Here is a 12,398-nt window from a genome sequence, read left to right as displayed (position 1 = left end):
AAAATGGGAATCTTCATGCTTTAATTTTAGCTTCAATAAATATAAAAAAATTACTTTTTAATTAATTAAAAGAGTAATATTCTATATCAGTTTTCAAAAATTTTTTAATCGGATAATTTAATTTTCAAAACGTTTAATTATCAAATTAGTCTCTAATCTTTTATTTTATCAAGCATATCAATCCTTAGTCAAATTTTGATAAAAAAAATTAGATAAATTAGTCTCTGTCGTTATTTAATAAAGATATAGTTATTCTTAAGAATTTTAAAATTTTCATATCAGTTCTTTTATTTAGACGAAAAATTTTAGTGGGATAATAGAGACTGATTTGATGATTGAAATTTATTGATATTGACTAAAAAATTTTTAAGGATTGATTTGGGATATTATTCTTATTCATATTAGTAAATTTTATTTACCGTAAAATTATTTATTTAACTCTAATTTTTGAAAGGGTTAGTATTTAAGATTTAAAATTTAGAATTTAAAATTTAAGAGTTAAAATTTATGATAAAAATTAATTTTCAAAATTATAGAGAATTGATTCTTATTATTATTAGTTAATTTTTTTATTATAAAATTATTTTATAATCTCATTGTTTTGGAGGGTTTGCAATTTAAATTTAAGTTTAAGATTTAAGATTTAAAAGTTAGAGTTTAAAATTTTAAGTTCGAAATTTAAGATAAAAATATTTAAAAAATTCTATGATATTGAGTAAAAAAATTTAACTCTCTAATTAAACTCTTTTAATGTTACCTCTTAGAACTTTTAGTATTATCAAGGGAGTCAAATCTTTTAGTCAACATTAACCAATTTTATTTATTTTCAAAAATAAATACTAACAAAGTAATTTTACAGTAAAAGAGTTGACTAATGTTAGTAATTTTTTTAGAAAAAATGTTATATATTAATATGTGACGGCCTACCTCAGTATTGTTCAGTTTCATTTTAGTGCTACAGTACTTTTATTTATTTATCTATTTAATGTGCTCATAAGAAAGAACAAATATTTTTTATATTCATTTAATTCGTATAACATTTTGATATATAACCCTTTATTGTTAGATACATAGAAAAAGTTATTAGTGTAAAGCACAAACATAAACAGAATGTTGAAGTAAAATAATTTAGTAGAATGAAAATATATATAAAAAAAAACACCAGAATATTGAATTTGACATACAACCCTAAAATATCCAACTCCGGGTATCTTTATTTTGGGTGAGGATTTTTCCAAAGTGAAAAGTAAAACACAGGAATATTGAATTGGACCAAATCCCAAAAATATATATATCCAATTCCAGGTATATCTTGACCTTCATTGCTAAGATTTCCCACGCTGTACTTTCAAATGCAATAAACAAACACCTCTATTTTTTTTTTCCGATTCAAATATTTGTTTAACACCAAAATTCTAAAGATTGGATCTAAGACCATAAATTGGTTGTATCCTTTTTTTCCTTTGAAGCTTTTTAATTAATTAATCAATTATTAAATTAGAGCCTGTTAAAGCATGAATACAAAGAATCTCACATGTTTAATTCTTTAAAACATAGGTCGCCACTATTCAATTAGCCCTTAAATTATGATTTTTTTTTTAAATAAAGAGATAGTAGAACACATTTTTCTTAATTTGTGCTTATAAATCTCTAAAACAAAGGGTAAAAATAACTATAAGCTAAGTAGGAAATGAATAATGTATGTAGCATGTATATTTAACTAAAAGAAAGAAGAAAAAAAGCACATTAATAATACAATTGTCTGGTATATACCAAAGTCAGTTATCCAAATTATTCATTGGTATATAAAGAATAATACTATAAATTTAAGTCTTTTTGTAAATCAAATCTAATCATGTTAAACAATAAAATTTAAAATAATATTAGTTATAATAAATGTTATAATTAATTTTTATTATATTAAATCAATTTAGTTAAATTTAATTAACAAAAAAATTTAAATATGTAATATTATTCTAAAATATATATTAAAATATAAAATATATATTAAAAATAAATTAAATTATAAAAATATTTATACATAAATATATAATAACTGATTTTAATGTGTAATCACATTCTTATTAATGATATGCAACTAACTATATTCTTTAATCTAAACACAAAATGAAAATTTAAATGCTCAAGTGAATTAATATAAAATGACATGACCAGGTAAAAGCCTTCTAGAGCACACATATATATGGCTGCACACGAACATTATATTCCCATAATAAACAAACTAATACATCAACTTAATAATAATAATAATAATAATAATAATAATAATAATAATAATAATAATAATCTCATAGCATGTTCATAATATTGCTCTACAACAACAACTAACAACAACAACAAAATATTAATAATAATGACACCCATACTTTGATGATGGGAAATTAAAGAAAATAACTCCAAGACTTGCTTACCATTTTTTCATGCATCTTGGGGAGAGTAGCAATGCTAAAAACTGTGTTTCTCATGACCCTTCTTCATTCCTTTCCATCCCTATCCATGTAAGACTCAAAGATGGTATGTAGAATTCCATTCCTCAGTTAGCATGATATTGATTTCTAGCTCTTATATTTTATACTTTGGACAATAATTTCTATGATGATCACAAAACCAAAAAAAAAAAATTAATAATTCTAAAAACACGCAATAATTAAATATACTCCAAAAACATGCAAGTATTTCTCTGTCACAATAACTGATTTGTTGGCGAAGCGAAACTAGGAGCTTCATTCCATGCATTAACATTGCCACTTCCACCATTACTACTACTCCAAAATAGATCATTGCTACCCAAAACATTGTTCTTAGAAAATAAACTCAACCCTCCTTGATTATTATTTTTACTATTATTATTCTCTTCCATTTTCACCGAATTATTGTTAACCTCATGATGATGAGGTATCATTCCACCAACAACGACAACACTAGAATCATCAGCCATTGTCTTATTAATGTTACTATTACTAGAACAACGAAACCTACCTCCATGATGGTCCCTCACATATTCACCATTTTCTTGATCAAATTGATGAAACAAACCGATTTGTGGCGGTTGCGGTTGTGGTTGTGGCGGTTCCAAATTACTCAGGAAATTAGGGAACTGTTGCAAACTTGGTAGCCTCCATTGCTGTAACACAGAACCAGAACCACCATTGTTATTGCTATTAGCTCCAATTTGAAACTCGCCATCACTACCTGTGTTGCCACCATTTCTAACCAACAAAGAAGATGAAGGAGGGTTTGGGCCAAAAAGAAGTGATGATGCATGATCACTACTATAGTGATGCAAAGTTGTTGTTGGCAAGAACGGAAATTGATGATGATGATGGGTTGGTGGTGGAGTTTGCATATGATTCATCACATTCAGATCATTATTGTTGTTGTTGCTGTTACTATTATTGCGGCCACTTGAAGAAGAGTTGCCACTTGCAGAGCTAGAACCTCCAACTGCACCACCATGCAGATTCAAATGATGATGATGATGATGATGATCAGATTTCAAAGGAGACCTAGATCTGTTGGTGTTGGTGTTTGTTGTTCCTTTGCTTCTCTTATTCCTTCTGCATCCGCCGCCGACCGGAACATTCCTCAGTGCGCCGCCTCTCGTCCAGTACCGGCGGCAAGTCTTGCAGAAGTGGCGAGGCTGCGAGAGGCTGTAGTTGTTGTAGTAACAGAACTTGGTGTTCGTGGATTCGCACCTCGGACACTTGAGTGATACATCAGGTTGATGTATCTTTGCCAGCCTGGCTCTATCCGCCATTGATCCTGGTCGAATAGAGCCCTGGTAGCCACCACCTCCAACGACTACTGATGATGTAATCGTTGGAGGAGGTGGCTGTAAAATTGGCGGAACTGGAAGATTTTGAGAGCCAATTCCTAATTGCTGATTAGCCTGTTTCAATTTTTTTTATAAGTACATGATGATAATATTAATAAAAAGAATAATTAGAGATAAAACAAATATACATGGGTATATTCAAGAAAAAAAAAGAAAAGTAAAGATTGATAAAGTATGTAAAGAATATCTGTTTGCTTTTGATTAATTTTGTTCTTGTAGCTTTATTGATGAATAAGCTAAAGAAAAAAGCAAGGACCTAAAAAATAAAGGAATTAAAAGAAATAATTATGGAAGAGAATGAAAGAATTTAATCCTTGCCTGTTGTGACCAGTTGGGTGGATCAAGATAGATTGGAAGAGAAGGGAAGACCATGGCTCCTACTACTCTTAATTAGAGAGAGAGAAAGAAAAAGAGAGAGAGAGCTTTCTCTTTTGTAAAAGTTTGATGGGTTCTTTGGAGTGGTGAGTGTGTATTTGGGTGGAGAATCACATCAACATACATGAGAGAGTTGCAGAAAGAAAGAAAGAAAGAAAGAGATCACAAACAAGTAGGAGAGGAGAAAAAAAAGAAAAAGATAAAGGAGGCTTAGCCTTGTGGGGGTATAGTGGTAGTTTATGTTTATTTATTTTTGTTCTTTAACTTGTTTTTCCTCTTCTTCTCTCTTTCTTTACTCCACACTCTCCTCTTTTTGTTTTTATTAAAATTTGTGGGATTATTAATTGAAGGGCACTGAATGAATTTCTTATTCTGTAAGCATCTTTATCATCTTCTCTACTTTTACTGTGGCATCAACATTATTAAATAAAATAATACTTTATTTACTCTCATGCATGTTATTAATTATGTTAAGAAAGAGAGAAGCCCTATCCCTAGTTTATATATTATATATTGAAAGCAATGAAATTTATTAAAATTATAATTTTAAGTATATACTATATATATAACCAACCAGCTATAATTCAAATAATATAATCTTTCCATCATCACTTAAAAATCTCGAATTCAAATCTCACTCCTAAACTAAAATATATATATCTCAAATTTCTATCACTTAACTATATATTTTTAACAAAAACATTAAAAATATATATTGTGATTCAACAAAAATTAAATTCTAAATTTTTTGGTTATACAAATTTTGATCATATCATGATATTTTTTTTTAAAATTAATTTAATAAGAGAAGACACATAAATGATTATAACTTTATCGAAATTAAATATAATAATATTTGATATTAATATCCATATGAATAATATATGGGCATTATATTCTTCTATATTCTATGATTTTTTAGGTCTCTTAGAAAAGCTTTTAGCATAATAACATGGAATTTAAAAGAAAAAAGGTGATGAGTCATGGACTCATGGTGGGGAGGTCTTGGGTGGAAGTGTCACAATCGAATGTACCTTTGGTTTCCCTTTGGCTTTGTTGCAGAAGAAGAAAAAAAGTCATTATTTTTTATTATTTATTTTGTTATTAGTCTAAACTTTATTGTTGTGGCAACAGCTTTTTCCTTACGGTGTAGTAGAACTATTCATTAACAATTATTATTGTGACAAATTTAATTAGATACCTTTTGCATATTATTATTGTGAGAATTATTTAGTTACCCTACTAGCCATCTTAGGCTTATAGCATTATTACAGTTTATAAATAAATTCACAGTCATGGTTTAAATTCATAAAGTAGATAATAAATAATTAAAGATGGCGAATATAAAACTATAGCGCACTATATATAACCAAGCAAAAAACTTTAAATATTGATTGATTAATAAGTATTAACTTTGTTCCCTTTTCTCACACCTTATTATTAAGCTACATAGTTCAAAGAGAATGATACCTAGGAATTGGAATTATTTTATATGGTTTAGTTGGAAAAGAATAACAAAAGTAAAATCAAAGGAACGATGAGAAATGCTATTTTTAGCGGCTATATCAAAGAAAATTAGAATTAATAAACACTAAGGTAATATTTGGTGGAGAGACAAAAATAGAAAGATTGAGACTGAGAAACAGAGATTAAGAGATAGAGATTGAAATAAATTTTAGTATTCAGTTTGGTGCAAAGTGAGTGACAGAAATTGAAACAAGAATGAAACTCTAATTTAATTTGTACAAAGGATAAAATTGGAATTAATTAATTGAAATAAAGGTATTTTAGATATAAAATGTTATTAAAATTCTAGTCTCCATCTCTAAAAATTTTAGTCTCCTGTGTCTTCACTTTTTTAAGGTACTGAAATACTTAAATTTTGGAGACAAATACAGAAATTTTAGTATCAATCTGTGAACCAACAAAAATGATACTGAATCTCAGTCTCTCAGTCTCTCAGTATAGTATGAGGAGCCAATGGAATATTTATACAATATGTACAATGGAGGTTTATGAAATATTAGAAATATAATCATTAGTGTTACCTTTTCTCATCAGCTGAAACTTTTGGGATGAGTGGCATCATGACATAGTATTAGAGCGCTAGATCCGAAAGGTCAAGAGTTTGATCTTTGGTGAACCTCAAAATCAGTTTAATTTTTCCGGAAGATGTTTATTATCCCTAGTACTCGTATGGTTATTCTAGATAATATGGAGGATGTTCATTTTATAACTCAATATGCCATTGTACACATTATATAAATAGTCTATTATCTCCCTAACAGAATCCAAATGTAAATGAATAGAACGTAACTCGGTGTATTGATAGAGATTGAATTGTGTTTTAGATAGTTATAGCACATGCTATATATAGAAGTTGAGCCTTAACAGGAAATAGAACAATTATGTTTAGAGTCCAAAGAGAAAACTATACAAGAACGGCAAGAATTAATCTTGTGCATTCTTTAATCTTGATTAATTCTTGATTTATATGAGTCTATATTTTCTAATAACCTCCCTCTAACTTAAAGTCACTCTTAAAATGTTCCTTTAAGTTTGTCTCGAAATTTTTCAAAAACTTTGATGGACAATGTTTTAGTGAATATATCAGCAATCATATCAATAGACCTTACATGAACTACACTCAATTTCTTTTGATTTACTCTCTCTCTCTCTCTCTCACAAAGTGAAGGTTCAATTCAAAATATTTGGTGCAAGCTGAGAGTGAAAGATAAAATTTGCTATGTAACATCCTATCACATAGAGATTTATACTTAAGACGTAAATCAGAAGTAGTGAGACACTACGACTTCTAAAAATAAAAATACTATGTAATATAATTGAAGAAAGTTGTAACTAAAAACCTTAAAAGAGAAGTTAATAAAAAACAAAACAGAAATGCATCACTCATGAAATATTAAGCAGATAAGTAGATAAGATATAACGGAAAGAAAAAAAAATATATATATATAATATCAGAGCTCCAAAAATATAAATAGCAAGCTCTAGACTCAACCTGCGAAGCAAAGGATGACCAGAGAATATATATATATATATAACTCAAAAGTAACCCGAACATAAAATAAAACACCTCTTTCTCCAAGTCAACCTCTAAGAGGGACAAACATATAAGTTATATACAAAGCGGAGAATTTATATACATATATAAATATAAACAAAATATAAACACCAAGTCCTAAGAGTCTCCAAAATGCTCAATGCGGTGCCTCATGACCTGTATTTGAAAAAACAACAACATATGTATGGAATGAGAACCAGAAGTTCTCAGTATGGTAAAGGTGTCCACATAAATAATATATAAGATCCCAAAAAAGTTAGAGGCATTCATAGAACTCCAACACTCAAAATCAAAACTTAAGGAAAGTAAACTAAACCAAAAAGTAGGTAACGGTAAGGTTCTCAAGTCCTAAATCAATTTCTAACTTAACCCTTCACTTTCTACTTCTTTCAGCCCTCCGAAAATATTAGTGGAACAGCCCTCGTCACTCTTCCGCCAGACAAAGGACCTATCAGATGCAAACACAAGCAAAACAGACAAGGAAAGTACAAGCACAGATAACAAATACAGCAGATATGACATGTAGCAATTAATTACAGTCAAACAATTATGCAAGCCAAAACAAAACATTCTCAAACAAATCACACAAATGCACATGATGCATGTCTGTCCTATGATTGATGAGTCTCATCTGTCAGTTATAAATTCAACCCGACATGTCCGGTAGCTGACTCGGACATCGTTCTCTTGAAAACTAGTGAGCGGAACAATACCACGATCCTCACCTAGTGAGCGGTAAACCATCTCGATCCCCACCATCTACGGGCGGTAAACCACCTCGATCCTCATAGACATTTTCAATTGGAAAACAGCACACCCGTGTGCGGTAAATCACCACGATCCCCACAGACATATCGACACTGGACAAGCGGTAAACCACCACGATTCTTGTTAGGTCAAGTTCAAAAACAATTTCATTTTCAAATTCATTATAAACCATTCATACATTCATTAACTCGTATATGCATCTCCATTTGTAACCTTCCGCACTTCCTCAATTGATCAATCATAGCCACAATATATCATTACCACCCTTATACCCTCTCTCATACACTCATATTTCATCAATTCAAACTCAGTTTTCATCATTCTTCTTCCTCATTTCTTTCCCAGAGCAAGCGGACAACGCCACTGTCTCTTACCCGAAATCACATATCTCATTCATTTACATATTCCCTGAGCTAACTTCAAAACCCTTTTCGAATTTAAACTCTTTTCAAAAAGAAAAAGGAAAACTATTTATTAGTTAAATCCCCGACAAGACCTCTAGACTTTAGAGGAGCGACAACCAATCTCATTTCAAAACCAAATCATTTAAACTCAAACATAAATTCATTCTTTTCTTAAATAAATCAAAATAAAATAATATAATTCTTTTAATCCAAATTAACCAAAATAAAACTTCTCAGAATTCTTCAAAAAATTTCGATAGCACCTCCCCTAAAACTCAAACTTCTATCACTTCAAGAGTCCCAACCATCAAACCAAATACCTCTCAGTCATTCAAATCATTCATAGTATCAAATCATTTCAAAATCAAACATATTTCAATATTAAATCTTTTTCAAAAACTAACCAACTCCAATAACAAACCGTTTATAAAATTGAATCATGCATCTCTCAACCAATCCATTCAATTCAATGTCACAAACTCACCGTCAATTCTCAACATATCAACAATCATGTTTATTTTATACTCATCAAAATTACAATCCAACGCATACAAATTCATTTATCCTTTATACACACATCGTATACTATATACATAATCCATTAATAATTCATTCAGTTCATTCTTATCTTACGGTCTTCTAGCCTAAGCTTTCACGTTACATTATATTTTATCTACGAGAAATCAAAATCATACTTTGGCCGATTCCTTCGTAAGTCCGGAACAACTCAAAAACCTATCCTTTGACAAGCTCCAAGCTTCCAAACAGCAATTCATCAAGCTTAATCACCCGAATTTCATTCCAAACTGCCCAATTGAATTCCAAATCAACAACACAATCTAATTCACACAATATCACTATAATCAACATTGAGCTCACTAAATCACCAATTCACAAGGCTCAACGGTTCCTTACCTTACCCACAAATGAAATAGACAAAGCCCAACACTATCCACAAGCTAATTCGACCTTAGGACATCAAAACCACATAATCTCTCAAAATCAAAACCTTAAATTTCAAAATTAGGGAAGAGTGGCTAAGTGAGAAATTCCAAAATTCATACCAAATTAATTTATGAATTTTTAGAGAATTCTGAGATAAATGCGTGGTCACTGACGACTCATTAATCGGAGCTCCAGATTGAAAGTTACGAGCAATTGAATTTTAGTGGATTTTTGGCATCGATTTTCTCTCTTCTCTGCGTGAATTCCCTTTTGCTTGAGGGAAAAGTGGCTGAAGCCACTTAGAAGAAAGTAAATGGGCTGGGCCTTGGATCCGGTTTGAGCTCAGTTCGATCGATTCGGCCTGTTAGTCTGTTTTTGGCCCAAAATTTTTAAAATTAATGTTTAAATTTATATTTTAATTATTTCTACTTCACAAAACTATAAAATTTGGGTTTTTTATTTTTTAAATAATAATTAATTTATTAGTTAATTATTTACTAATTACTCGGAGTTTACAGGCTACTAGCAATATTGCACTACTGTTATCACTAATATTGGAAAGTGTGCCAAGAAACTGGTAATATGACTAATTTGTTTGTGATTTCTCCTTTATATTCATGTTGTAGTTGTCGAGTTAGTACGTTTCATGTAAATTTTTCTCCATGTACTCTAGCACGACTCTAAAGAGACAGTGAAGAACCATCAAGAGCTGAAATTTGCATAGCAACTCGCACAAGTAAAAAAGGAAAAGAAATTGATGCTAAAACACAAACCACAATTGTGAGTTGTTTGTATTTGTTTTTAAATTTGTACAATATAAATTTTAAATTGATTTCTATTTGTATTAAGTTAATGTGACTTTGTATTTTATTGGTTGTCACTTTTGATAGATTGAACTTCAGAACCACATAGAGGCAGAGAAAATGATGATGAGGATGCATTTATAGGAGTGCCAGGAAAGGACCAACCAAGTCGACTTCATTGTTATGATGCTTCAATTATAAGAAGCTCCCTTAAAAAGATGATGAGGAGATTCACCAAGTCAAAGTTGAATACAACGAGAAGATTTCATCATTAGAGAAGAAGATGGATGGTGTATGTAGTTTATTAAACGTGTTGGTGCACTAAATCAACCCTAGAATGAGTGACGAAGAGGTAGCAGCCTTAGTGAAAACTGCCCAAAATTCTTCTTTAGATGCCTCAAGTAGCATATCAAGAAATACTCCTTTCCATATTATTGTTATAGAGAGATACTGATAAAAAGAACAAAAAAAAGTGGTCACTTCCTTGTTGCTCCAAACTAGAAATTTATTTTTCATGTTGAATTTTTTGTTGTAATTCATGCTATTGTTGCTGGCTGAAGATGCACTATTAGTTGTTGAATTTTTTGGTTGCATGCTGTTGATTGTTCTTTATTTTGGAGAGATATTTCTGCTTTTTAAAAGAAGGTTAAGAGTGAATAAGACATGCATAAATTTCACTCTATTTGAAAACACATAAGAATACTACTTTAGAATAATATTTTGATTGTCAGTTTAACAAAGTATAGTATTGACTATTGTTCTTTGTCATAGAGAGATATTAAAGAGAGATAGTGTAGTATTTATTCATGGCAAAATGATGAATATTGTGAATACAGAGTGGTTTTCAGTATATGCTCTCTTATTTTTTGGTAAAATATAAGATGTACTAACATGATAATATTTAAAATTATGCGGGACAGTGGTGAAAACAATTTTTCTAACAACGGATGGTCAATAATCATAAAGTTTCATATTTTGTAATGAAGTATGTAAATGAAGTAGATAATGTAATGGTTGTTGGAATTGTATGACTTTGATTTTTTGTATTTTGTTAGAGCGTGTCATGTGATCAAACACTATATTTGGTGACAAGTTTATGAAAGTTGGATGTTGATTTAAAATTACTGGTCGTTGTCTAAATTTTACAATTATCTATAAATTTTGTAAGGTTTTATTACGAAGATTAAAAAAAATAACAATAGAACCAAAACGAACTTATAGCCACATTTTAAAGACGTAGCCATATTGTACAACAGTAATCAACAGCCACGTTTTAAAAGCGTAGCCATATTGTACAGCAGTCATCAACAACCACACTTTAAAAGCGTAGCCATATCTCTTGCTACTGGCATACTTTAAAACCGTAACGATATCTCTCTCTTGTTGAACCTATGCACAATTACTCAAGAGGGGGGGTGAATTGAGTATTACAACAACAATTAATCTTTGTACGAAAGTTAAAGACAATATACAAAAAGTGTTATTGTACTAGTATTTTTCCAAGAGCTTAACTCAATTGCTAAGCATTTATAAGGAGCTTTTACTTTCCAATAGACACCAACTCAAATAAATTGATCAAGCTTTTCACCAATCGGACTTAAGCCACTCCTTAAGTACTTACGAAGCTACTTTTCGATCACAATTTATTTGCTCAAAGGTAAAAGACAATAATATTGAAGAGATGAGTTTGGAGAGATGCAAACGCTATTTAGAGTGGTTCGGCACAATCCTTGTCCTACGTCCACTTTCTTTCTCAATCGCAATTGAGAAGTTCCACTATTGCCAAGCTTCAAGGTGCTCGCGCAAAACCTTTTACAATCCGAGTCCTTAGTTTCTAACACCTCACGGTATATGATCACCACTCGTATACTAACCCACTCCACTTAGAGATACCTTCTCTAAGATTTGCCTTGAGTACTTAGTATACCTCTTTGGTATCCTCACCGACTATAGTGTTTATAACTCTTGACTCAACCTTGGAGATCACACTCCAAATTACAAAGTGTACAAGAAAACAATTCTCAAAGAATTATTGAGATGAAATGAGTACTCTCTAGAAGAGTGTATGATTACAAGTTTAGCACTACTGAACCAATTGATATTGCTCTCTCAAATAGTGTATTATAAAAAATGTGTAGAATGAAAGAATATGAACAAGATAGTTT

The 12,398-nt window shown here is 30.4% G+C and overlaps 1 protein-coding gene across 1 annotated transcript; it reads right to left on the bottom strand.

Annotated features, from left to right (window-relative positions):
- Positions 1-2,696: 2,696 nt before the first annotated feature.
- Positions 2,697-4,429, bottom strand: LOC107486952 (dof zinc finger protein DOF2.4). The gene is made up of 2 exons (XM_016107531.3): positions 4,175-4,429; positions 2,697-3,910 (listed from the first exon to the last, which is right to left on the bottom strand). Exons 1-2 carry the CDS (start codon positions 4,226-4,228, stop codon positions 2,705-2,707), a joined length of 1,260 nt encoding a protein of 419 aa, XP_015963017.1. The 5' UTR covers positions 4,229-4,429; the 3' UTR covers positions 2,697-2,704.
- Positions 4,430-12,398: the final 7,969 nt, after the last annotated feature.

Source organism: Arachis duranensis, chromosome 4, assembly GCF_000817695.3.
Source record: "Arachis duranensis cultivar V14167 chromosome 4, aradu.V14167.gnm2.J7QH, whole genome shotgun sequence".
Lineage (NCBI taxonomy): Eukaryota > Viridiplantae > Streptophyta > Magnoliopsida > Fabales > Fabaceae > Arachis > Arachis duranensis.
This window is presented reverse-complemented; position numbering and strand designations above follow the sequence as displayed.

Bases quoted from the DNA above. Each gene is read 5' to 3' on its own strand.
- LOC107486952 (XM_016107531.3), bottom strand. From the start codon at position 4,228: ATGGTCTTCCCTTCTCTTCCAATCTATCTTGATCCACCCAACTGGTCA. The intron at 3,911-4,174 runs GCAAGGATTAAA...AAATTGAAACAG, and splicing joins CACCCAACTGGTCACAACAG to GCTAATCAGCAATTAGGAAT.